At 41.0% G+C, this 27,487-nt stretch overlaps 2 protein-coding genes across 3 annotated transcripts; both read left to right on the top strand.

Moving 5' to 3' along the window:
• LOC8063418 (protein ETHYLENE-INSENSITIVE 2) lies at nt 1,982-7,470 on the top strand. Of its 2 annotated transcripts, none has more exons than XM_021451780.1 (7): nt 1,982-2,780; nt 3,201-3,287; nt 3,471-3,584; nt 3,690-3,902; nt 4,335-4,514; nt 5,078-6,541; nt 7,009-7,470. In XM_021451780.1, exons 1-6 carry the CDS (start codon nt 2,529-2,531, stop codon nt 5,093-5,095), a joined length of 864 nt encoding a protein of 287 aa, XP_021307455.1. In that variant the 5' UTR covers nt 1,982-2,528; the 3' UTR covers nt 5,096-6,541; nt 7,009-7,470. The 2 variants fall into 2 exon arrangements, with proteins under 2 accessions (XP_021307455.1, XP_021307451.1); XM_021451776.1 differs by having other exon boundaries at nt 5,023-6,541.
• Nucleotides 16,263-27,084, top strand: LOC8062946 (importin-5). Its single transcript, XM_002466565.2, has 19 exons — nt 16,263-17,880; nt 20,373-20,477; nt 20,579-20,644; nt 20,716-20,880; nt 21,075-21,149; nt 21,238-21,392; nt 22,025-22,160; nt 22,243-22,312; nt 22,388-22,515; nt 22,613-22,669; nt 23,235-23,420; nt 23,643-23,735; nt 23,942-24,027; nt 24,129-24,195; nt 24,304-24,370; nt 24,465-24,601; nt 24,839-24,930; nt 25,068-25,134; nt 26,523-27,084. The coding sequence occupies exons 1-19, from the start codon at nt 16,462-16,464 to the stop codon at nt 26,685-26,687; spliced, it is 3,336 nt and encodes a 1,111-aa protein (XP_002466610.2). The 5' UTR covers nt 16,263-16,461; the 3' UTR covers nt 26,688-27,084.

The raw sequence follows: 27,487 nt of genomic DNA, 5'->3' as shown, positions 1-27,487 counted from the left end.
TCGATGTGACGGGGAATCTGAAAAGTTTTGCAAAAATTTTTGGGAACTAAAGTTCACCCTGAAAACCAAAAAGTTTTCAAGATTCCTTGTCACATCGAATCTTGTGGCACATGCATGATACATTAAATATAGACGAAAACAAAAACTAATTACACAGTTTAGCTGTAAATTACGAGACGAATCTTTTAATCCTAGTTAGTCTATGATTGGATAATATTTGTCACAAACAAACGAAAGTGCTACAGTACCGAAAACTTTTCACTTTTCGGAACTAAACAAGGCCTTAGTCACCTCAGAATTCAAAAACTTTTCAAGATTCCTCATCACATTAAATCTTGTGGCACATGCATAAAGCACTAAGGTCGGTCTCAATGCATGTTTTATAAGAGTGTCATGCACATTAAATAGGATGTCACATAAGCAAAATTGCTGACTTGTCAGGGTCATTAAATGAAGAAGTTTCATCAGATGAGAGAGGTGTTTCATCTCCATGAAACTCATGTGGCTCGCTTACCTAGTTTATAGTCTTGGTAACTGTGTCATGAAACTATGCATTGAGACTGGCCTAAATATAGACGAAAACAAAAACTAATTGCACAATTTGTCTATAGTTTACGAGACGAATCTTTTGAGCCTAGTTAATCTATAGTTGGACAATAATTGTTACGGAGTAAATACAAACGAAAATGCTTCAGTGTCAAAATCTAAAATCTTTTCGCAAGCCTAGGATCCCGCTAAAAGTTAGCCCGTCTTGTGAAAATGTTTTAAAGATGAGCTAATTATAGGCTATATAATCAGGGCTAATGAACTCTAGCCACATTAGCTCTTATTAATTCAAATTAGCCCACGTAGGTGTTCTAATTGGTATAAAAAACATAGGCTAATTATTAGCTCTCGTATGCAAAGATGCTTCACATAGATCCATTTCTACGATCTTTTTTCTCAAGAATCTAAATATGAATTAATAATAAGTTGGCCTCCCTTCCCTTTTGTTTTCTTTGTTTTAAGACTTTGTACCCTTGTTTTGCTTTAATACAATTCCAGTAGGGACTTTTCTGCCCGTCCAGTTCTCTCAAAAAAATCAATAAGAGCATCTCCAGCAGTGCTACCTAAATTAGACTACCTAAATGTTTATTTGAGTAGCCACTCATTTTAATACTATCTACATTTTGCTCTCAACTCCAGCAGTACTACCTAAAACTAGCTACCCATTTTTGTCTTAGCAGAGGATGACTTCTAGGTCCCACAATCAGAGCATTAATGGGAGAGAGAGACGTGTGGGTGGGAGAGAAGATTTGGGTAGTGTCCTTGACCCAACAGGAATGGGTAGTGGAGAGGGGGATTTAGGTAGCCAACAAATATGTTGGGTGGAATAGGTAGTTTGCTGGAGTAGATTTTTAGCCCTCCACTACTCAAATTGGGGATAGATAGTCTATTTAGGTAGTCTGCTGGAGATGCTCTAAGGCCTTGTTTTGTTCACCCAAAAACCAAAAAAATTTCAAGATTTCTCGTCACATTGAATCTTGCGGCACATGCATGAATTATTAAATATAGATAAAAACAAAAACTAATTACACGGTTTGTCTATAAATCACAAGATGAATCTTTTAGATTTAGTTACTTTATGATTGGACAATATTTGTCAAATAAAAATGGAAGTGCTACAATGTCAAAATTCTAAAAAAAAAATCAGATCTAAATAAGGTCTTGTTTAGTTTCAAAAAAAATTGCAAAATTTTTTAGATTCTTCGTCGCATCGAATCTTTAGACGCATGTATGGAGGGTTAAATATAGACGAAAATAAAAACTAATTGTACAGTTTGGTCAGAATTGACGAAACAAATCTTTTAAGCCTAGTTAATCTATGATTGAATAATATTTATTAAATACAAATGATTTCCTAAAAAATTTTGAAACTAAACAAGAAGTTAAAGAAAAACGATAAAAGGCAAAACTTTGACCCAGGTCACTGCCCCGTCAACCGCGTGCGGGCTGCGCTTGCTCTTGGATGAGGATTGAGGATCACATCGCACCGCCCGCCGCCCACCGCCGGCACGCGACGGCGTCGCCAGAGCGGCGCGTCCGCGCTGTCCTTCCTGCATGCTTGCCACCCAGCTCGCCTCGCCACGCGTCTCGTGGCGCTATTGCTCGCTTCCCTCGCCACGGGCCACGGCGCACCTGCGGACATTAGTGGGCAGCCCGTCATCTCCCGAGCAAATCGCGCCTGCTAGGCCGAAACCTAGGTAGGAAGACGAGGTCCTCTTCTCTGCCGCTGGCCTCCGCGCCGGTCGTTGTCCGCAAGCACCACCGCGGTAAGCCACCAACCGCCTTTCGATCGCCGGGCCCCATCGCCAAACCATCTCGCCGCCTCGTGAGCCGACCTACCATCATCAGTTGAGGTCACTACTCACTAGGGCTTTGGAAATTCAAAGTAAGCTGCTTGGATCATAGCGAGAGAGTACAAAGGGCCTGAGTTTGTGAGCAGTCGATCCATACTGAGCTTTGCAGACCATCATTGCTCCTGCACAATGGACGGTGTGCGATCCATAGAGTCCCTGGCTGCTGGAGATGCTCCGCATAATTCTTTCCGAACCCTTGGACCAGCACTCGTGGTCTCAATGGGGTATCTTGACTTCGGGAAATGGTTGGTGGCAGTGGAAGCTGGGTCTCGGTTTGGCTATGATCTTGTCCTGCTCGTGCTGCTTTTTAATTTATCAGCTATTCTGTGTCAGTACCTCTCGAGTTGTATCGGCATTGTCACCGGGAAGAACCTTGCCGAGGTAAGAATTTATTCAGTCCTCTCTTGCAATTACAAACTGTAGAAATCTCACCAGAACCACAGCGTGGAGGTCTCACCGATAAGAATGATGATTCATTAGGATATGGCGGACCTACCATAAATTGCTGTGTGTACCTGTACTGTTTGTGTTTTTTTTGTGTGTGTGTTTGTGGGAGGTATCTGAAAAAAAAAATGCTAGTGTTGTAGCTATTCTGACATACTTCTATTGAAAAAAAAAATGCCACCATCTTCCGAAATAAAACATCGGATATCCACATGTGACAACAAAAACTTAATGGCTGGAGGTTTAAACTCTGTCTAGAAATATCCCTTTTATTGTACATTTTCTTCATCTATTTTCAGCAGAGTCTTCAGCAGATCTTGACTTTTTTTCTTGTTATATTTGTACATGAACAAATAGATTTGCCACCAGGAGTATAATCAGAAAATATGTGTTATTCTTGGTCTTCAAGCAGGACTGTCCTTGTTAACTTCTGAACTGACCATGGTATGTCTACAAATACTTCAGAAAAAAAAATCATTTTCTGATGATGCTTTATCTTGGATTTTTATGTGCTCGTGATATACATTTGCTTGTACCATTACAAATTAACAGAGCATTTAAGTAGCTCGTATATTTGAAACACTTACATTTTCAAGGAAAAAGCACTTGACATATGACATTTTTCAGATTGCAGGCATCGTAGTTGGGTTCAACCTTGTATTTGAAAGCAATGATCCTATCACAGTTGTATGTTTAACAAGTGTTGTAGTTAATCTGCTACCATATACACTCTCCCTTCTGGTAAATTTATAAGTTCCCAAAGAAGAAAGTACTGTATATAAATGGATGACCTGCTCTAAGACTTTTTATAACTTATTCTGGTTCCTATATTTGTGCTGATTGCAGAGCATGAGGAAGGCCGGAATGTTTAATGCCTACGTATCTGGCTTTACACTAGTTTGTTTTGTGCTTGGTTTATTAGTCAGCCATCCCAAGACCCCTGTCGATACGAACGTAATGTTCCCCAAGTTGAGTGGTGAAAGTGCTTACTCACTGATGGCACTACTTGGCACAAATATAATAGTACACAACTTTTATACTCATTCATCAGTTGTTCAGGTAAATTTCCAACATCCCATTCTCGTGATTAGTTGCATTTGTCAGATGACACATATGAAGCTACAGTTGGTGCGCTTAGCTTTGTCAATCATACCTTTGTTAAAAGTTTGTCTTATCAATCCTGAATGTGTCTTTCACGGTGCAAGTGATGAGTTGGTGCACTTAGCTTTGTCAAGCATGCCTTCCGTTAAAAGTTTGTCTTATCAATCTTGAATGTGTCTTCCACGGTGCAAGTGATGTTTTATGCTATTTTTGAACGAACGATGTTTTATGTTATGGTACTGACTACTGAGTGTAGTGGTTGTTCTTGATCACTGATTCGCCATAGGGGTACTGAATGTACTGAGCTGTTCTTGATTCATTCTTTGCTTGTTTGATCTGCTTCGGCTTCTTATCCGTGTTAATTCAGATATCATATTATCATGTGTGCAGGTTCAGAGAAGATTTCAGGGTCATACGCTTGGTTCTCTGTTTCATGGTCACTTCTTTTCTATACTATTTGCATTTTCTGGTATCTTTCTTGTGAATTATATTCTGCTGAGTTCAGCAGCTGATGAGTCCAAAAACACAATGGCCCTTAACTTCCAAGATGCTAGACAGCTAATGAATCAGGTTTGTGTCACTGTTCTCTGCTTATCCGTCAAGTCTTTTGTTCAATTGGCTATGTGTTCTCTGTTCCATTGGCCCTCTGCCTATAAAGCAGGGGCAGTGCCATTGTAAAAAAAGTAAGTCATTGCATTTCCATTCAATCCAAGCGGTCAAGGGCTAAGCTTCCCTCCCCAGATCTGAATCTGAGATCCAATCGGGCCAACAACTTTAATGTACTATGGCCGTTTGAATTATAACCGCTTGAATTATCAACTAAACAGAGAAGATTGGGAGATAGGGAATGTGAGCCACTGGAGACAAACTCTCTTTTAGGCTCGTTCCCTGAATGGGGACATAGAGAATGAGTTATAGGGAAGCTGCTAGAGATGCTCTTGTCCCTCACCTTTCTTGAAAAACTTAGCCTTTGCATGATCTGGCCAACGTATATTCAATAAAGATAGTATCGCTTTAAGCTTGGAGTCTGCATTGAAGGATGAAGCTCTCCTTCCTGAATTTCATTTGTATTTTGTAGGTACTTACAAATCCTGTGGCGCCAATTGTATTATTGGTGATCCTTATCTTTTCAGGCCACATCGTATCAGTGACGTGTATTATTGGCAGTGATGTAATTTCAGAGAATCTCTTCGGCCTAAAACTGCCTCTTTTTGCACACCATCTGTTACCTAAGGTTTTTGCCATGATTGCTACTATATACCATGCGAAGGTTGCAGGATTTGAAGGGTTATATCAGTTACTTATCGTCTGCCCAATTGTCCAAGCTATGCTCCTTCCTTCGTCTGTTATACCTGTTTTCCGCATTTCCTCATCAAGATTATTGATGGGCAGATACCGGATACCTCTATATGTTCAAATATTGTCCTTCCTAGCATTTCTTCTAACGCTGTTTACAAATATCATTTTTGCGGCGGAAGTTCTGTTTGGTGATAGCACTTGGACAAATGACCTGAAAGGGAACACTGAAAACCCTATGCTACTTCCATATATCGTTGTAGTCCTGGTCTCTTGTGCATCTATTGGTTTTGCACTGTTCCTTGCTGTTACTCCATTAAAATCAGCATGTAATTAAGCTGAGAGAATGTTGTCCGTGCACTCATCACAGAGAGAAACGTTGGATGCCACTCATCGCAGCAAAGCAACTTCTCTGAAAAATGGGGCACATGAAGTTCAGAGGTCATTAGTCATCCCTGTTCCACAGGATTCATCGAAAGGCCATCAGAAATAATTTTGTGGCATACCACTCATCTTAGATCAGCTTTCGATCATATGGGCAGCTCTGTCGCTACTCTAGAAGCAACTACTCCATATGGCTAGTAATCCTGAAGCTCACCCTTGCCGTGAGGTAACAAAATCAGCTAAGCTTATGTCAACTGAAATGGTTGTGGAAGTATACGCAGATGCCTGCATTGTAGGGGCACATGCTCTGGAATTCGACAAGTCTGCTTGAGGTAAAACACCAAATGATCAATGCAATGAACAAGTATTCCTATCTCGATCATTTAAATTCACACTTGACATTGGTCCTATGATGATTGCACCTCTGTTTGTGGGAGTGAAAGTGATGACTTATCTACTTATTACTCAAAGAAACACCACAGTTTCACCTTCATCTGTGGTGATTGCTGCAAGCAGAAGAATGTTTTTGTTGAATGAAGCATATTAATGTGGATAGTGGTGCTGCAAATCAGGTGGTTTCTCTGTAGGATACATATGACAAATCACCATGAAGCAAATTAATGTTGACAGTGGTGCTGCAATTCAGGTGGTTCCTCTGTAGGATACATATGAAAAATCACCATGTGTGGACTTGGCAACCAGGTTCTAGTCTCAACTTGCACATAAGGGGGCTCTTGCGAGTTGTGACACAATCTTCTGACATCAAAGCATGAACACTAGCCCTGCTAAATCCCTTCAGGCCAAGCAGCCATTTGGTGTGGCCAGCTCGGAATTGAATAAGAGTGAGGTTTCACTGGTAGATCTAGTGGCAGGGTCAAAGGATGATTTCCCTTACCAAATATGCTTGCATTCTTGAGGTGATCTTCTCTCTGAAATTATCTTTTTCTCTTTGTACCTGTTTTTTAGTAAAAATAGTAAGTACAAACTGTGATCTTTCCTACTAGAAAGGCCCTTTTGTGGGTTTTGGAAAGGTGGTTGTTTTAGGTGAGCCTCTTGAGTAAGCATCTTTGCAACTAAATGTCACATTTCAGTAAATGAATTGTGACAGGTAAGCTAACTGGATCATAGAAGGTTGAGCATATTTCCTCTCACAGTGACAGTTTGCAACTTTTGTTTACGTCATTTGGTGAATGGGTAGTGTTTGCTTACCCCTTCAATAGTACTACCCTCTATAATTTTGATGGAGAGAACTTGTAGGCAGCTTAGTCCCTCGAAATGGTAAACGATGCAGTTGTCCAGCTGTCCTGTCCAAATCCCTCAAGACTCAACTACTCGGCTCATTTTCGCTACCAGTTTACTGATCTCTTTGGTTTCCTTGATGTAGGCAAATCGTTGGTCCCGCATTCTCCAGTACCCTGGAACACCTCGTCCCCAGTCCCCACAGGGTGTGCGTGCATCCCTAGCAGCCTCCAGCAGCCGAGCCTGGATGAAAAGCCCATCACTGGTCGGTGTCGGTCTCAACATGCCGCGCGCCTGTGATCTTGGAGGCTGCAAAGACGTGGAGGTGGAGCCGAATGCACATCAAGAAAAGGGAGGTAGTTTTCCGATGGGACGCTGTAAATTTCACTTCACCTTAACTCTAGGGTCTCCGCAGTTTGGCTGGTTGAGTTGCTGTTTGTTGCTTGCTGCCCGAAAGTTCTTAGGCTCAGGCCTATTTAAATCTGAGCTTGTTGCATTTACATTGCCAGATGCCTAGGTCTTGTTATTATCCCTAAATGCCCTGAACAGAACTGTCTTAATGTAGTGATTGGACCAAAAGTTGGGTGGCCACCGTCATGTTGCGTTTCACGTGGTGCCTGCGATGATCATTGATCAGCGGCACGAATCTTGGGTCCTTGAAGGAAGCAGCAACCGGTGCAGATCCCGTCCTTGGGCGGGCCACCATCCCTTTCGTGAAGCAGGACTCGCTGGCGGCTGGCCCCGACGCGCTGCACTGCCGCTTCAGTCCTCGGCTCGGCTGCTTGCCCCACGCCCCCCCACTCACAGTTCGAGCTGCTTCGCCTTTTGCCCTCGCTGCATCGCAGCAGAAATCAGGGCTCAGGGGAATCTCCCGCCGCTGCGGCGCTGCGCTGTCGCGTCTGCAAGCCAACCCCTGCGCCTGCGCGTGTGCCGTGTGGGCGCTACCATGCACGTATCGAACTCCGGCCGTGCGGTTGGAAAACTGCCGTGGCGTGGTTGGAGACACAGCCTGTGGTTGATCATCGCAGGGGCCCGGGGACCCCGCGACGGGAACGCGGATCGGCGCGCGATCGTTTTCGCGGCCGCTGCATTGCATGCCAGCCACCGCGGCGTGCCCGTCCCGTGGGCCGTGTCAGCGTCCCGCGCCCAGGAGCAGCGAACGAAGCACTACTGTCGCCGAACGGTCCTGCTGAGATCATCGCTGCGCCAAGGAGCAGTGAGCACTGTCGCGGCGTCGGCCATGTTCTGGACGCTGTTCATCGCCGATACGGTCGGGGACCTTTGCTTCCTCCTACGGTCCTGCCGAAGTCGAGTTCTCAAGGACGATGGGTCTTGTTAAGGCCTTGTTTAGTTCTTCAAAAATTTTGTTTCAGATTCTCCGTCACATCGAATCTTTAGACGTATGCATAGAGTATTAAATATAGATAGAAATAAAAACTAATTACACAGTTTGGTCGGAATTGACGAGACGAATCTTTTGAGCCTAGTTAGTCTATAATTGGACAATATTTGTCAAATACAAACGAAAGTACTACTATTTCTATTTTGCAAAAAAAATTGGAAGTAAGGCCCTGTTTAGTTTTCCACCCAAAAATTTTCCATCCATCCTATCGAATCTTTGGACACATGCATGAAACATTAAATATAGATAAAAAATAAACTAATTACACAGTTTAGTTGGAAATCGCGAGACGAATCTTTTAAGTCTAGTTACTCCATGATTAGTCTTAGGTGCTACGGTAACCTACATGTGCTAATGGCAGATTAATTATGCTTAATAGATTTGTCTTGCAGTTTCAGCTATGTAATTTGTTTTTTTATTAGTTTCTAAAAATCCCTCCCAATATCCTTCCGACATATCCGATGTGACATCCAAAAAATTTTTCCTAAATAGGGCCTAAACAAGGCCTAAGTTCAAAAAAAAAATGTAAAATGAGCTTTATGATAATTTTGTTTGTATTTGATAAATATTATCTTATCATAGATTAAATAGACTCAAATGATTCGTCTTATAAATTATAAATAAAATATGTAATTAGTTATCTATATTTAATTTTTTTATTTATATTTAATGTTTTATTAATGTGTCATAAAATGTGATGTGACTGAAAAATATAAAAGATTTTACAATTTAGGAACTAAACAAGGCTAGTGCCTTGGTGGTGCTAACTCATCGCGCGCATCTGAAGCCACCGAAAGCATCCGAGGTCGGAGCACTGCGCTGGGTCCTTTTTTTTGTGAAAATTCTGGGTCCTTTTTCGGATGGGGATGTACAGACTACAGAGCACGTGAGCCCCTGGCGCGCCAGCCGCCAGCCGGTTCTGCTGTTGTCTGATGTACGACCAACTGCTGGCTCCTGGGCCTCTAGTTTCATTCATGCGTTTTGCTGCGTGTTTGGGTTGTATCGGTGATTTCTTTAAAAAACAAAAAGAATTGTGAAATTTTTCTTTGGTTTTCAGAGGAGAGTATCGACACTTGGCTAGGCAAACTGGGGCAGCACAAATCTGGTTGGCCAAATTTAACTTCGCCTGAAACCAAATTTTGTTTGCGTGAGTCTGTTCACTTATCTTATAAGTCAGCCAAAAATAATTTTCTCTCATAATAAATTAGCGAACAGTATTTTTAGTTATAGCTTTTTAGACCGGGGAACAAGCTTGAATAGGGAGAACAGATTTTTGTTTGGTTTCTTGTGTCCTTGGTGTCACTGGTCACTAATCAAACCGAAGAGACCTCTCGGGCTATGCAGCATGATCAGAATGGTGCATTCAACATCTGTGATCCATTTCTTAGTCATAAGCATTTGCTCTTATCATGTTATTAGTTCTAAAAGTCTACAAGAAATTTTATAAAAGTCTAAATATATTAAACCATTTAGTGTGCAAAAGTTTGGAAACTTTCTTTCCAAAATACAAACTTGTACTGCACTACTGCGTTGGCAAACATAAGTGATGTCTTCATCGTTGTCAGCCCATCAGTGTTGCTTTCTTAAAAAACATCAGTGATATTGGTTGACGGTGTATCACTGCCGGGTTTTGGGGTAAAACCTCTAAAACCGGTAATGGTAATAGGTCATCATTGTCAGTTCATGGTTTGAACCCGCACTGATAGGTTGCACGAAAAACTTTATAACTTTCTCATATGATGTTCATAAAGATAAACTTTATACCAAGGTTATAGTACTTTTCGAGATCTAAAACTTTTAGTTTAAACTTTATAACATTCATATGAATGTTTAATATTATCATAATATTTTATAGAGCTAATATCAAAGGAGTCCACATGCCCTAAAGTCACAAAATGAATATATAGTGGTTAAAAGGATTTTGGATGGAGAAACAACAAAATAAAGTTGTAGATCTCAAAAAGTTATACAAGTTTGTAATTCACATTTTTTTTATTTAGTTGTTTTGATGCTAAGTTATTTGTTTCACAAGATTGTATAGAAGTTAATATCAAATGAATCTATATGTACTATAGTCATAAGTGAAGGATCTTAAATGGATAAGCGACCAAAACAAGAGTTCTAAATCTCGAAAAGTTATGCAATATTATACTTCACAACTTTTTCGTTTGAAACCATCTATCCAACAAAAAATACATTTGAATCTCATATTTAAAATTTGATTTCTTCAAACAACCTCAGGTGGAGAAACAATCAAAACAAAAGTTGTAGATCTTAAAAAATATAAAACTTTGTAATTGAGAACTTTTTATTTAGAGTTATTTATCTAAGGAAAATTATAGCTAAATTTCCTCACATTTGAAATTCAATTTTTTCAAACGATCTCGGAGGAAGAAATGACCAAAACTAAAGTTGTAGATCTCGAAAACTTTACATTCGAATTCGTTTAGGGTCCTAAATATTTCAAGATCGGATGAATATAGAATGATGAGGACGATGAATATCCTAAATGGTCATAAATGTGGCATAGGTCAAGTGGTTAGAGGCCGAATGTGTGAAGCTTGAGAACATAGGTTCGAGTATTACCAGCTGCAAAGTGAAATTAAGTGACTTTGTGTGGCTAGCTACTATTGTTTCTCCTAGTATTAAATTTGTTTTTTAACTCATTTTTTATTTTTAAAAAACCTTATTACCGTTGTTTCTAAAAACGACAATGATGATAACTTTTCTTATGCCGGTTCGAAAATCTTTAGTGACGAGGTCTTTAAACCAGTAGCAATGATAGTCTATCTAGGTACGAGGGCGTGTTTGTTTCCCTACATGTTCTTAGCCTGGGCGGACAAGGAGAGCCAGGCTGCTAGGGGCCAGGCCCAGTAGATAGAATGCTTGTTGTTTGTTTAATTTTCTAGCAGAGGCAGGCTTGGTAGAGATCTTTGTTTGTTTACCACTTTACCTGCACATAAGTATATGGTCACCCTAGAGCAGCTTGCGGTGAAGCTATCGCTCATTCCTTTCTTCTCTTCTTTCAGTTATTTCAACAAATAGTGGGAGAGTGAGCTCGAGCGGGAGGGCCATCGGGCGAGGCTCCTGACCGGCTTGACCTGGTGCGTGCCTCCTCCTCACGCACAGGCAGGGGAGGGAGAGGCGCACGGGTAGGGGAGGGAGAGGAGCAGGAGGAGGATGTGATGGTGGTGGCGCTGCTCGTCGAAGGAGGTGGTGTCGTTGCTCATTGAAGGAGGAGGCATGGTCGAAATAGATCCCAAGACCGTCGCCACCCACCGTTCATTAGGCTAGTCAAAGTAGATCTGGTTGTGGTCCAACCCTCCTGCCGCCAGAACATGTGGAGCTCGTCGTCGTCGTTGTCGTCGTCCCCGTTGCCGGTGCCGCGCACCAGCTGCCTCCTCCTTCAACGAGCTTGTGGGGGAAGGCATGGCTCATTGCCATGGGTGAGCTCAAGCCCGGTCCTGACAAGAAGAGGGGCAGATCTCGAGCAGAGACAGGGAGAAGAGGGGCGGCGACCATGGCGTGACGGGGAGGAGGGGCGGTGGTGGTGGCGTTAGTGGCCTCGAGGTGGTGGAGCAAGACGCTGGCGGGCGCGAGGTGGTGGCTCCGGTGCCGCGAGGTTTGCGTTAGAGAGGAGATAGGAGCGGTAGGTGAGGATATGAATTACGAGAGGTGATGAAAACCAGTGTTGATGCATTAACGAAGCTTGGCTCTCGAGAAACGACCAATTCGAGCTTTCCTTCGGAGGCTGGATCCAAAGTGCTTTAAGCACCGTGCCGGCCGGATCCAAAACACATGCTAGGAATCAAACAAGGCCACTTGCACATTCTCAGTCAGGCCCAAGGCCTGGTACAGGCTACCAACACACGCCCAAAGTGGCCTTGACTTGTTTAATCGACCAGTGTTCGAGGATATAAGATCATGAGCCATGGATGTGTATTAGAGTTCGTTGTAATTAACGGATTGACTTTATCTTTATAGACAACTTTTGAAGGGGCTGAAGATGTCTAAGAAGAGATGAATTTATAAAACGTCTTATAGTTTGGAACAACTGTTTATTTCAATTTTTGATCATTTTTAGACTAACAAGATTTTAGACATTCTAAAATCTAAACAATTCCCGTAAACCAAAAGCTCAAAAGTTTACTATAATGAACTCCTGATTTTTAGCTTTCGGAAGTTTAACCTTACTTTTCGTAAGGTCCGAAAGCTTGTGAGACGCTCAAACAAATATGGTCAGGCCTTGTTTAGTTCACCCAAAAACAAAAAACTTTTCAAAATTATCTGTCACATCGAATCTTGTGGCAGATACATGAAGTATTAAATATAAACAAAAATAAAAACTAATTGCACAGTTTACCTATAAATCACGAGATGAATCTTTTGAGCCTAGTTAGTCTATGATTATATAATATTTATCAAATAAAAATAAAAGTGTTACAGTATCGAAATCCAAAAATTTTTCAGAACTAAGGCCAGTCTCAATGCATAGTTTCATGGCACAGTTACAAAGACTATAAACTAGGTAACCGAGCCACAAGATTTCATGGAGATAAAACTCTTCTCTCATCTGATGAAACTCCTTCATTTAATGACCCTGCCAAGTCAGCAATTTTGCTTATGTGGCACTCTATTTAATGTGCATGACACTCTCATGAAACATGCATTGAGACTGGCCTAAACAAGGCCTTAAACCATGCCCTAAAAGCAGTAGGTCTAAGGTCAGTCTCAATGTATAGTTTCATGACACAGTTACCAAGACTATAAACTAGGTAACCGAGCCATAGGAGTTTCATGGGGATGAAACTCCTCTCTCATCTTACGAAACTCCTTCATTTAATGACCCTGCCAAGTCAGCAATTTTGTTTATGTGACATCTTATTTAATGTGCATGACACTCTATGAAACATGCATTGAGACTAGGCTTAGGTGTATTGGTTCGAGCAAGGACCGGTGCCAGCGCTTCCGATTCGGCAGTCGCATATACTGATTTGTTGCGAAAGCGAGCGAAGAATGTTTTTTTATAATAAATTACTATAAATCAAATTTTAGCGATGTATGGCTTTGTTCGCTTGCTGTTTTGATGTGAAAACGAGTAAATAATGTTTTTTTCATAATAAATTATTATAAGTCAACTTTTAATGTTATATTGAGCTTATCTGTCGAAATTATTAACTATTTAGTAGTATTTTCTCTCACAACAAATCAATAAATAGTATTTTAGTTATGACTTTCTGTCAAACGAACAAGCTCTTTGTAGCATTTCATCAAACGACTGTCATACACGTAAAACGAAATAAGCATATAGAAGTATAAAGCGACACCACAGATCTCGTGCAAGCTACACGGCCTTGTCCAATTTCTAGCTGCCTTTCCCCTACTTTTCGTCATGTCGCGGCACTGTGGCAGAGATCAGCGCGATAGTTGGCAAAAGTTTTGGATTACTTTCATTCGTATTTAATAATTATTATCTAATTATAGACTAATTAAATTCAAATAATTCGTTTCACAAGTTATAGATAAACTATATAATTAGTTATTTTTTATCTATATTTAATGCTCTATATATGTACCGTAAGATTCAATGTAATAAGAATTTTGAAAATTTTTGGAAACTTAAACAAGGCCTCACTGCCCGTAGGCCATCCGTAATGGTTATCAAATACGTAGCTAGCTACGAGAAATTCTATTGGCTCTCAATAACATTTTACAAATAACTAGCGGGATGAGGTATAAAAATAATAAAAAAATAACACTCTCATTGGCAATCGAGGAGAGAGATCAAATAGCTAGCGACTTATAAATAACTAATCTAGCACGATATTCTATAAATAACTCTCTTACAATACTCTCCACATCAGCTAGCGACTTCCTAAGCTAACTATATATAAATTATCATTGAAAATAAATAATATTCTTACTAAAAATTAAATAGGTAGTGATTTGAGGCCCTGATGGCCTCATCTCTTCGGGTGGAGTTCCGAAGTACTCCGTAGCCCGTAGGCGGCGAGGCCCATGTCGCTCCGGTTCTGGACATCGGCATCTCTTGCTTTTCGGACGGGAACGGGAGCGACAGTTGTCTGGCCTCCTCAGGTCATGCTTTAAAATTTGTTGAATCATGTTTTAAACCGTTCGCATGCTCCAGAAGATGTTTAAAGAGGAGTACTCTTCAGAGAGTTGGTGCCTGGTTATATTTTCAAAGTGTACTCCGTACTATCCCGGGTCCATCGGACCATCCGTGCATGAATATAGTAGCGATAAATATGCAAGGCCTTGTTTAGTTCCCTAAAAGTTTTGCAAAATTTTTCAGATTTCTCATCACATCGAATTTTTAAACGTATGCATGGAGTATTAAATATAGATGAAAATAAAAACTAATTACACAGTTTGGTCGAAATTGACGAGACGAATCTTCTGAGCTTAGCTAGTTTATGATTGGACAATATTTGTCACATACAAACGAAAAAGATACTGTAGTAATTTTGCAAAAAAATTGGGAAGTAAACAAGGCCCAAGTGGATTTCACTGTATAAACAGTCGTATCTCCACCGTCTAAATTGTATCAACACTAGCCCCACTGAAAAAAATCTTAGATTTAGAGTGGGTTAGTTTTTAAAAAATGTATGACAATATGTACATGCTATGCTGAACTTGCTCTATCTCCACCGTTGAAAACTGTCTTTAGGATTTGTGCTACTCACTTTGCTATGCTCTACACTAGGCACAATAGCTATTTTGGTTCCTCAACTATTACTCGATGCTCAATTTCATTCTTAAACTTTTAAAACGGTTATTTAGCTTCTCAAACTTTAGTTTTACGCTTAATTTTATATTACAACTATGGAGATAATTGTTTTAGTCCTTAAATTTTGCATTTTGGGCTCAATTTCATCCATAAACTATCAAATGTGCATTTAACTTTTACTTTCAACTCGATTTTATCTATTGGAAAACATTATATTTTAGGCATAATTTCATCCATAAATTATCAACATTATAGATCTGCTATTGTTTCAATATGTCCATGTATTCTTGAAGAACAAATAGTGTTGATACAACTATAATTACTCCCACAAATATCGATTTAGTTGGATATATATAAATGGTACCATTATAAGATAACACTAAAAAATAGCTTGGAATTATCAATGGCCATGAAAGAGTTTTTGGATAAATATTATTTTTCTGTCTTCAATCGCTAGTGGTGCTGGAGCTAATCATGTGTAACAGTACAACGTTCCACGTACAACGTAGACAAAGTTGAGTTAAAATAAAAGTTTAAAGAACAAAATACACTTTGATAGTTTTTAAATGAAATGAAACTCAAAATATAAAGTTTGAGAACTAAAACAACCATCTTCATAGTTCTAGGATAAAATTGAATTTAAAAGTAGAGTTTGAGGATTAAAACGACCGTTTTAAAAGTCTAAGGACGAAACTAAGACTTGAGTAATAGTCGAGGCATCAAAATAGCTATTCTGATGTGGTATTTAGACGGTCGAGATAGCACATGCTTAGCATATAAAAACGTCATTGTTAGCTTTTCATGTACATGGCGCTTATTGGAACACCAGAAAATTGTCACAACGAAACTTACAACAAATCTACCAGTCCCATGGTTTTTTCACCTTATAGACAAGATTTTGTTTGAACCAAGCAGAGCCAGGATATTTTTGTTAAATCTGAAAATCCTAGCTTCCAGAAAAGTGACCCGTCAAGAACTCTGTTGAATCCAAGTCTGCAGAAAGTTTGTCGCAAGAATCGAAGTTTGAAAGTAACCAGAAAAGAGAGAGAGAGAGAGAAAGAAGTCACTAATCAGAATATGATGGCATAATTAGCAGGTGAGCTGTGGCGTGCGCTGTTCTGATTTTGATGACCATCCGGACCCACTCCTCATGGACCAGTACTACTCCAACACCTCACTTCCTAGCCCCTGGGCCCTGGGCCCCGTCTCCCAGCACGGCACCACCCTCCACTGTCCGCGGCCCGCCCGTCTCGACTCCATCGCCTCTCCCTTCCTCCTCCGCCCGCCTTCGCCCCTCGCCTCACCGCGGCGCTCCCAAAAATTCCCCCCCGCCTTCCCCCGCAAAACCCACCCCACGAACCCAACCAAAAAAATCCCGCGCGGCCACCCGAATCCCCCCCCCCCCCCGCCTCCCCGCTCCCCCTCGCGCTGCGTCGTTCCGTGCACCCATGGATCCGCAGGCGGAGGCGGGCGCGGCGGCGGTGCTGGGCGCCGACCCGGCGGCGCTGACGGCGCTGCTGGCGGACCTTACTTCCCCGGCCAACGAGGCGCGGTCGCGCGCGGAGCAGCAGTTCCACTCCCTCCGCGGGTCCCACCCGGACGCGCTCGCGCTGAGCCTCGCGCACCTGCTGCTCTCCCCGGCGCACCCCTCCGCGCCCATCGCCGCCGTGCTGCTGCGCCGCCTCATCGCCCCGTCGTCCCAGTCCTTCGTCTACCCCGCGCTGTCGCCCGCCACGCAGTCCTCGCTCCGCGCGCTGCTCCTCTCGGCCGCCTCCGCTCCTGCGCTCCCCAGGTCCGTCTCCAGGAAGCTCTCCGACGCCGTCGCCGAGCTCGCCTCCTTCCTCCTGCCCGCCAACGCGTGGCCAGACCTACTCAGTTTCCTGTACAAGTCCATCGATTCCCCGTCCTCCCCGCCGGGGCTGCAGGAGTCGGCGCTCAACATCCTGGCCCGGCTGGCTTCCCACCTCGCAGCCAGCTTCCCCAACCTCCACGGGCTCCTCCTCGCCGCGCTCTCCCACCCTTCTTCCGCCGACGTGCGCGTCGCGGGGCTCAACGCGGCCATCAGCCTCATCCAGTCCCTTCCTTCTGCCGGTGCCCGCGATCAATTCCAGGACCTCCTCCCGGCCATGATGCGTGCTCTAGCCGAGTCGCTCAACTGTGGGAACGAGGGCTCCGCCCAGGAGGCTCTGGAGATGATGATCGAGCTCGCCGGCGCAGAGCCGCGGTTCCTGCGCCGCCAGCTGCCGGACGTGGTCGCCTCCATGCTGCAGATTGCCGAGGCCCCAGGACTGGAGGACGGCACCCGCCACCTTGCCGTCGAGTTTGTCGTCACGCTTGCCGAGGCACGGGAGCGTGCGCCCGGGATGATGCGGAAGCTGCCTCGGTACGTTGGTCGGCTGTTTGCGGTGCTCATGACTATGCTACTCGATGTCCAGGATGAACCGGCATGGCATGCCGCGGTGTCAGAGGAGGAAGACGCTGGAGAGACAGGAAGCTATGTTTTCGCACAGGAGTGTCTGGACCGGCTGTCAATTGCCGTTGGTGGTAATACGATTCTAGCCGTGGCAGCTGAGTTGCTCCCATCATTTTTCTCCTCTGAAGATTGGAAGAGACGGAATGCTGCACTGGTGACCATAGCTCAGATTGCAGAGGGCTCTGCTAAGGTGATGATTAAGAATCTGGAGCAGGTGGTTGGGATGGTGCTGAATTCTTTCCAGGATCCTCACCCACGGGTGAGGTGGGCGGCAATTAATGCAATAGGACAGCTTTCAACGGACCTGGGACCTGAGTTGCAAAATCAGTTGCACCATGTTGTGCTACCTGCACTAGCTTCAGCAATGGATGATGTCCAGAACCCACGTGTACAGGCAAGTGATTGTTGTATCTTTTTTATTCCATTTTCTCATTCAATTGGCACTTATAATTTTTTCTTTTTGTTTCTATTTGATGATTTCTGAAAGCAGTGAAGATCTTGTAATCCATGGCCTTAATGCATATGGTTAATGCTGTTACTTTGTTTAGTTTATATAAACAACACTGGCCTAATGTGATTGATGCCATCATCCACAGAAGTGTAGTTGCTCAAGTTGTTTTTAGTACACTAAATGGTATCTAATAACTGTTTTGGATACAGTCATGTGCATTAGAGAGTGGTTAATGTATCACTGTTGTACTTGGCGTATTAATGATATCATTATACCTTGTCACTAGTTTATTTATGTGTGCTATTTGGATGTGTTGAGGTTGGCTATACTCTGGACTTCTGTTTAGATTATTCACTAGGATAATGTTTTAGGCCTAATACAGAGAAACAAGATTCAGCTTTTGTTTATTGAGTCAGCATCCCAGCAGTTGGTATCTTTTGGCCATTTTATTCATCAATTAATTTTCGTTGCACTTTGTTGCTAAATACCTATGCATAGTCAGCGTCCGAGCAGTTGGTATCTTTTGGCCATTTTGTTCATCAATTAATTTTCTATGCCTTAGGCGTTTTTCTTTGTTGCTAATATCTATGCATATTGTTTGTTGAATGTTTTGTGTTGTGCATAACCATGCATAGTTCACTCATTTAGAGATGCTTGCGTGATTACAGCTACCACATTGATCACAAGGCATTCATGAGAGAGACACATTTTCGGTGCTTCTTAAATTTCCTAAAGAACTCATGTCTGAGTTATATCCGATCCAATAACTGAACAACTAGAAACACATGGAAGGCTAATGAATTCTGGAAGAGTTGTGTGCCTGATACTCTTAACAATTACAGTTTACATGTAAGCCATTCCACCAAAAACCAGAACCAGTGACTGACTGACCACATATGAACCATGGAAAACATGTAACCAGCACATTTTAGAACTGACCTGTGTAGATGCTCCTCACATGTGATACCACCCTTGTGCTGTTTTTGAGGTACCTTTCGTCTGTCTATGCCTGCACACATCATCTCTTTTCAGAACTTTGACTTATATTTATATTTGTTATTACTTCTCCTTGAATACTCATGTATGATGTACAAATTAAGATATATTTTTTCTGGGACACTCAGGAGAGCTGCATATCATCATTACATTAAGAAGAAAAAGGGAAGCATCTCCAGCAGTCCCCCTTTCCTAACCCCCAATGAGAAAAAACTGTTATTTTGGAGATCCTGTAACTCCAGCAGTTCCTCAAACCAACCCCAATGAGAAGATTTTTTTCTCAGTCCCTCAAATCCTAGCCTCCCACCCCTTAAATAAAGGGGAGACCTCTCCTCCCCCAATCCACTGTTTTTCTCATTGGGGATTGGATTTTCTCATTCTGCTGGAGAGAAGACCTTTAAAACCCCAAAACATGTTTTGTATCTCCCTCAATAACTAGTTTTTGGGGTTGAAGTTTTCTCCAACTGCTGGAGATGCTCTATCAACACACACTTCCACCCAAGCAACTAGCCAACTAACTAGCTAGCTATAGCTATGTGGAAATCAGTTTACATGCGCGCCAAAACTTACAAATACCCGACCTCGACCAACATCTAAACTTCACCAGGGACAATTGCTACCCGCTGGGAAAGGCCTTGGGCTCCTGCTAGGCACCAAGTGTGTAGTTCCTGTCTAGCAAGCAAGAGAGCTTCCTCTAGAGTAGGACAGAGCCATAAAAAACACAATGGTTTCAGGCTTTTCAGATTTACCAAGCTCCAAGAATAACCAGAGAGTTGACCCCTTTCCTCACATCATCATCCACCTTGGCCGTAATTCTTTCCCACCAGCCAAAAAAAGAAGTCTCTTCCAAACCAGGAGCAAGCATATGTAAACCGACCCCATGGAACAGCCTGAACCAAAATTGTCTGGAGAACACACAAGAGATCAAAAGGTGCTGGATTGATTCTTCTCCTTGAACCAAATTAAGATATATTAAAGCTTTAAAATGGTTCCGTTCCACTGAAGATTGCACAGGAACACCTGTAGGTTTTAATGATACAAGTCTGTTAGTTGCAGTAGCCACATTTTGGAGTTGGAGTCAAGTTGAATTAATCTCCACTACTTTTGGTACCATTTGAGTTCAGATAGATATCTTTTGATGGTTTTCTGGCTTTATGTTCATCATTCAATTCAACTATTCTTACAAGCTATTCAAGTTACTAAACTCTGATAAATCTAGTGGTATATTATATTGACTATTGGTCTACATAGAGTCGAGGGCTTGAAGTTGGGCCTGCTGCAGTGGACAAATACCTGTATCAGACATTTTGCATGCATCTGATTCTCCTGCCACATGCTTTTATTTGTTGTAATTGACTTGCTATATCTGCTCCTCATCAAATGCATCAGGTGACCAACAGGGCATGCGCTAATATTTGTTTTATTTCCTACAAGTTCAGGCACATGCTGCATCAGCTATTCTGAACTTCAGTGAAAACTGCAGACCTGATATTTTGACACCATACTTGGATGTAATAGTTGGGAAACTTCTATTGTTGCTCCAGGTGGATCTCACATCTAGTCTTTGCACCTTAACTTTATACAGTATAGACATCAGGCATGGGCATAGATTCTATTATTGTAAAACTGTATGCTTATGATGTAGACTGGAAACCAAATGGTGCAAGAAGCTGCTTTAACTGCTTTAGCATCAGCAGCAGATTCTTCTCAGGTATATCAGAAAATACAGTTCAAGCCTTCTTGTTAACATTCTAATATAATTTTTCAATCTTATTGATTCAGGAACACTTCGAAAAATATTATGATGCAGTAATGCCATACCTCAAGGCTATTCTCATGAACGCAACTGATAAATCCAACAGAATGTTGCGTGCCAAATCCATGGAATGCATCAGTTTAGTTGGTATGGCAGTTGGGAAACAAAAGTTTAAGGATGATGCTAAGCAGGTAATGGTTTGCTAGTTCCCCTTTATTACAGTATACAGTCCATAACTCTTTCCTTCTGTGAAAGTATTAAAACATTATTTTTTGTGGCCTTTGTACTAAATAAAAGAAATAAAATTGGATTGTAGGATGTTATATGCTATCTGTTCTGTATCTGTTAATGACTTAATGCTATTGATAATTCATTTTTGTGTTAGGTGATGGAAGTCCTTATGACACTGCAAGGATCTCAGATGGAGGCTGATGACCCTATTACAAGTTACATGCTGCAAGTATGTTAGAACTTGAAACCTTGTTCTCAATTTCTTTTGGCAATTCAATTTTTTTTTTCTCATTTGATTTATCTGTTCACCTCTGTAGGCATGGGCAAGACTGTGTAAATGCCTTGGTCAGGATTTCTTACCATACATGAGTGTTGTTATGCCCCCTCTGCTCCAGTCTGCTCAGCTCAAACCAGATGTGAGTGTCACTTCTGCTGGACCAGAAGATGAAAATGGTGAATCTGATGACGAGGGGTATGTCTAGTTTTTCCTTCCATATTTTTGATAGTATCACATTTTCGTTATGTTCTGTTTCCTGGATAACTTTCATCTTTTGGTGATACCCATATGATGATGGAAATGTTGAATCTAGTGTGTGGGGTCATAGGTACATCTTAAGAATTTGACCATGTCATGTTGATACCAATGGTTGTTTCATATCCTGTATTAGATTCACATTTTTGGGTCATCACATCCATCTCACCAGCAAATTAAGCAAACATTAATTATTTGAATAGTCATGTATAGAAGTTTATTTAGGTCTTGAGCATCATTGAGTCCTCCTAAACTTAATTCCCTTGTATCCTCATGTAGGGTGCATCCTAATAACAAATCTCTCCTCCACTCCAACAGTTCCTCTATCTCAAATACCATATAGGGCAGACATGTCACCACAAATTTGAGGGAGAATGAGGATGATTTAGGATACCGCTATATAGAAAATGGTGGATAAAGAAGACTGTTGGAGGGTGTTTTTCGCTGTATAAATCTTAATTTTGAGTTTTTGACACTAAGAGGTTGGATAGGGGAACTCTTGGAAATGCTCCCAGTATCAGGCTCTTATTTTACCTACTAGCAATGTGTACTCACTGCCTGCACTACTGCAGTGTTGAGACTATTACACTAGGTGATAAAAGGATTGGCATCCGAACTAGTCTACTGGAGGAGAAAGCTACAGCATGTAATATGCTGTGTTGCTACGCTGATGAGCTCAAGGAAGGATTTTTCCCATGGATTGATCAGGTCATATCACCATTTCAACCCCTTCTTTTTCCTCGGCTTCTAGTTTCATGAAAGAGCTACAGCTATATCTGGATCCGTACAGGTTACGACTACACTTGTACCTCTCCTTAAGTTCTATTTTCATGAAGAAGTTAGGAAGGCAGCTATTTCAGGTATGTGACTGAAAACTTTGATGTCTTTACTTCTTTTACCATGTTGTCTTGTGCTACATTATATGCTCTTTGCAGCAATGCCTGAGCTTCTACGTTCAGCAAAATTGGCTATAGAAAAGGGTCAAGCTCAAGGTCGTGATAGATCCTATCTTAAGCAACTGTCTGATTACATAGTTCCAGCCCTTGTAGAGGCCATGCATAAAGTAAGGGAAACTGTCTGGTAAAAGCTTATTACCTGTTGAATTTTTGTTATGTTTGTAACATGATTTGATTTAAGCATGTAATTGGAATTCTAAGCAGGAACCGGAGCCACAAATTTGTGCAAACATACTGGAATCATTGAATGAATCCATACAGGTTTGTAATACTGTACTTGTATGACATTTGACATTTGCACTGAAGAAAAGGTCTCTTGTTTTCATGAGAACTGCTGCTTCATCTCAAGTACAGTTTTCATGTTTTTTTGTTGACATGGCTGTTAAATTTCATGCTTTTATTATTTACAATCTCATCCTCTTACCAGACTATGATTGTGTCTACTTTCAAATACGTCCATGATACCATGCAGACCTGGACATATTGATGTGGTTTGAACAGTGCGATAATGAGGCTATTCAAAATAGTTGGGTTGTTTAAATTATAGTGGGTTTTCTTGTTCTTCTTGTTCTTCTTCCTTTTTTTTTGCATTAGTCCAGTCATTAGTTTGCTTGGTTTGTCCTAAAGCTCATATTTACTTGGCTATTTTGGCAAAAGTCCTACCCTTACTCAGTTGTCCTTTAATGTAATTGCTGTGTTACCTTTTTTTAGAAATAAAGTCTCAGTAGTTTCTTATATCTGTAACAGAAGACATTTGTAATACTGTACTACATTTGGTATTGTGTGCTGTTACTTGAATAATCTTTTACCCATTTTTCTCGATCAGCTATCAGGAACACTTCTTGAGGAAAATCAAGTAAGATCTGCAGTGGAAGGAATTAAAGAAGTAATAGTTGCAAGCACTAACAGGAGGATAGAACGAACAGAGAGGGCAAGGGCTGAGGACTTTGATTCTGAAGAAGAGGAGCTACTCAGAGAAGAAAACGAACAGGAAGATGAAATCTTTGACCAAGTAAGCTACCCAAATACTCAGTTTCTAACTCTCCTTAAAGGCATACTAGATCTATTCATGTTTCTAATTGATAGTTGATACAAATGCTTGTGCGCTAACATAGACATTAGCTACCTCCTGGAAAGAGGGACGCATTATTGTATTGTGCTTTGAACCTACTTTTTGTGCGGGGAACAATTTACTTAACCTTATTGGTTTGAAAACCTACTTTTGTGACTGCAGGTTGGCGATTGTCTAGGCACTCTCGTGAAAACCTTCAAGACTTATTTTCTTCCGTTCTTTGATGAACTCTCTGTGTATTTGACACCTATGTTGGTAAGTGAGATGATGAACCATTGGACTTGGTGCATTTGCTTTGCTTGTTAGGGTTGTGACTTGTGAGCATTGAACACTACATCACAATTTTATGTTACTCTAGATTTATTACCCCTGAACTCATATTCACATGAAACATAAATGCACTGTTGAATGATAGGTAAACTAAACATTGTATGTACATTTTTAACATTCCACCAATTTAGGGCAAGGATAAAACATCAGAAGAAAGAAGGATTGCCATATGCATTTTTGATGATGTCGCCGAGCACTGCCGTGAAGCAGCAGTTAGGTAACAGTTGTATGATCCATGCATAACACTTTGTTTGGTGAAGGCGAAATATCGTTGTGTTGTGATCGTTTTACATGTTTTTTGTGATATCTGATTCTCAGGTATTATGATGCATACCTTCCTTCTCTATTAGAAGCCTGCATGAGTGAAAATCCAGATGTCAGGCAGGTTTGTGTTTCTTATTTGTTTTACATCCTTGTGCAGCAGAATTATGTCTAACAGCAACCCTTCATCTCTTAAGAGTGTGCGTTTTCATTTCCAACTTGCTGTTTTCAGGCTGCAGTGTATGGAATTGGCATTTGTGCCGAATGTGGTGGTTCTGCATTTAGGCCTCACACTGGGGGTATGTTTTGTATTTATGTTGTATTAGATTTGTGTTTAATACTTTAATTGCATTTGCCATTTGATGCTGTTAACAATCTTGTTTATTTCTACAGAGGCCCTATCCAGATTATACAATGTAATCAAACATCCTAATGCCCTGGATTTGGATAATGCAATGGCCTATGACAATGCTGTTTCCGCTCTTGGAAAAATATGTCAATTTCATCACGATAGCATTGATGTATCTCAGGTATCTTATGCTTTCAAGATATTTGAACTCAACAATACTTAGGCATATGGTTTTCTAGCATTGTCATGGCATCTAGCCTGCTCCATTGAGCCTTATTGTAGTATATCATTCCATTTCTCAGTGCAACAGTTGAACTAGTGGGCAATTCATATTAAGTGCTAATGTCTTGTTGCTACATCATAAATTTATGAACTGTACAAAGTTTTGTGACCATACATCACTTGGTTCATTGAACAGGTAATTCCTGCCTGGTTAAGTTGCCTTCCAATAAAAAATGACTTAATTGAGGCCAAGCTTGTCCATGAACAGCTGTGTGCGATGCTTGAGAAGTAAGTGATTCCCACAATTTATTTCTGTAGAGTTGCTTTTCCTGAGATTAACCAATATTCCCTATTGTCTAGACTTTTATTTTATTTCATGTTCCTTTAACAGCTAATATTTTTTTTATGCGATCAACATTCAACAGGTCTGAGAGGGAGCTTTTGGGTCATAATAATCAGTATCTTCCAAAGATTGTGTCTGTTTTTGCAGAGGTATCTTTTGCCTTTTCTTAATTTCTTGAATCTTGTTTTCTTTATATTATCCTCCCTTTGTTTCCCAAGGTCTATGGAATATGGATAAACTGCAACTCATGAACCGTTGCAGAGGCACCAGAGGACTGCTAAATGCTTTCTTAAAGCATATGATTTTACCTTTCCATGTGTGCTTGTTAATCAACATTAGCACCTGCTATTACAGCACTACTGTTGGATTATGGCACAAGCATATCTGCACATGACTCTTGGAGTACATGTTTAAATTGCATGTCTATTTACCTATTGGAAATGTTGCTAACGTTAAAGCACATCGCAAAGCATCTGTTTACTGCTTTTGATAGGTTAATTTGGCTCCATTACCTACTAGCGAATACCTGGTTAAATCATCTTTGTTTTTTCTCTTGCACACTATTGCTTTCTAGCTCTATTGAGATAAGGAGAGGAAGATAGATCTAGAGACTACAGGACACTATTGCTTTTGCACTTGTTTTTAGCATTGTATCCCAATCCAAAACAAAACCTGATGCATACCAAACATAGGAGAGGGAATGCAATCACATATCCTTAATTCCTTATCCTTAACTTACCTTCTCATATCCCATGGCCTATTCCTAACCCAAAGCCAGCCTCTCTATCCAAACGCCACCTAAGGGTTAAAACCTGAGCATAATAGCTGCAACGTTCCACAGGTCTGGATGAGGATTCTAGATAATCAGTGGGAAATGATCACATACTTCTAAGGTTCAGATGTAATTATCTATTTGGTGTACTTATGTATGACATTTTGTCACTTTCATCTGTTGAATCCTTGTCATGTGAGGTTTATACACTATATTTGTTTTTCTTCTTTTATCGATTGATTTCTATAGAACACTTAGTAACTACTAATATTTTCAGTTATGTTAGGTTGTCTTTCATTTGAGTTATTGACTTCCATGTTACACCAAAGCATTGTTTCATCCCATCCCAAAACAAGGTTTTGTGTTACATATTTATGAATGAGGTCGACTCCTTGTTCCTTTTAATAAAATAAAATAAAATAAAATAAAATAAAATAAAATAAAATTGGAAACTATGAATATACAATGTGACTTGACCTTGGAAAGGAATCTCTATTTTTTGGAATGATAATGCAATGATCTTAAGAAAAACACTAGAAAAAGAATTAAGGATTTGCAGATCTAGTGGATGCTGCCATCCTAGCATGATAACTCCAAACCAGTTCAGATAGCTGTAGCTTATTGGCTTTGTAGAGAAGCTGAAGCCACTGCCCACTGGTTAACTGTTTAGAAGACCAGCATTTGAAGGAAACTTATCCAAGTGACTTCTCAATGGCCTTAGAACATTATTTACTTAACATGATCTGCCTTTTGTATGGAATGCAGATATTATGTGCGGGCAAAGATCTAGCAACAGAACAGACTGCCAGCAGGATGATTAATCTACTAAGGCAACTTCAGGCAACATTGCCTCCTTCAGTATTAGCCTCGACATGGTCTTCTTTGCAACCACAGCAACAGCTTGCTCTACAGTCCGTGCTGTCGTCATAGCTAACCAAATAACCTCAACGGTGTAAAGCATATGATAGTCTTCACAGCTTGACCTTTTGTGTTGTATTTTTGTACTTCTGAGCCAGGGTTCCTGGGGTTTGCTTGGCATTCATGTGCCCTTAGGTTTTGCACAAGGGGCGCTTGCATCCGGTGTGTATATCGGCTGCAGTTGCAGAACTGCACGGATGTGTACGAGACTGGGCTCTCTCCACATCGTCGATGAAGTTGTAAAGCTATATACCTTGTTCACTTAGTAGTTTTAGTTGGGTTGAAAGAGTTGTAAATTAAAACAATTTTGATAGTTGATTTATTGTCATATTTCTTTACCCATCAGCTTGGGCACTTTGTGCTACAAAAACAGCTTGGGCACCTTCTGGTGTAATATGCCTTCTCGATATATACTTTCCTTCGTATGTGTGGGGTACATTGTCACATTTGCCTAGTGAGTTTTGTCTTATAGATTGACTCGGTCTGAAGAAGAAAGGGAAGTGTACAAGTGTAAAACGGCAGGTTTCAGGCAATTTGGTAACCTTTCAAGTGGATGTAAGAGTAGATGTATATTTTGATACAGCATTTATCTTAACTTGTGAAAAGTTGAAAAAAAACCTGCAATTACAAAGTCTTTTGAAGTATATTTTTGGCCTTTATTTGTTATAACATGTTATCAACTGTTTCATAAGTAAATATTATAAAAATACATAAAAAAATGGATTCTTTTTTTTTTGGGAAAGGGGGGGGGGGGGGGGGGAGATCTCATTGAGCAATTCCAACCCACCTCCTGAACAAGTCCCTATTCTAAA

The sequence above is a fragment of the Sorghum bicolor genome, chromosome 1 (genome assembly GCF_000003195.3).
Source record: "Sorghum bicolor cultivar BTx623 chromosome 1, Sorghum_bicolor_NCBIv3, whole genome shotgun sequence".
Classification (NCBI taxonomy): Eukaryota; Viridiplantae; Streptophyta; class Magnoliopsida; order Poales; family Poaceae; genus Sorghum; species Sorghum bicolor.
The sequence above is the reverse complement of the archived record's forward strand: the minus strand, read 5'-3'. Positions and strand labels throughout refer to the sequence as shown.

Coding starts and splice junctions, on each gene's coding strand:
- LOC8063418 (XM_021451776.1), top strand. CDS start 2,529: ATGGACGGTGTGCGATCCATAGAGTCCCTGGCTGCTGGAGATGCTCCG. Junction 3,288..3,470: donor TAACTTCTGAACTGACCATG/GTATGTCTACAA, acceptor GACATTTTTCAG/ATTGCAGGCATCGTAGTTGG. Junction 3,585..3,689: donor CATATACACTCTCCCTTCTG/GTAAATTTATAA, acceptor TGCTGATTGCAG/AGCATGAGGAAGGCCGGAAT.
- LOC8062946 (XM_002466565.2), top strand. CDS start 16,462: ATGGATCCGCAGGCGGAGGCGGGCGCGGCGGCGGTGCTGGGCGCCGAC. Junction 21,393..22,024: donor GGTGAATCTGATGACGAGGG/GTATGTCTAGTT, acceptor GCACTACTGCAG/TGTTGAGACTATTACACTAG. Junction 24,196..24,303: donor AAAATCCAGATGTCAGGCAG/GTTTGTGTTTCT, acceptor TGCTGTTTTCAG/GCTGCAGTGTATGGAATTGG.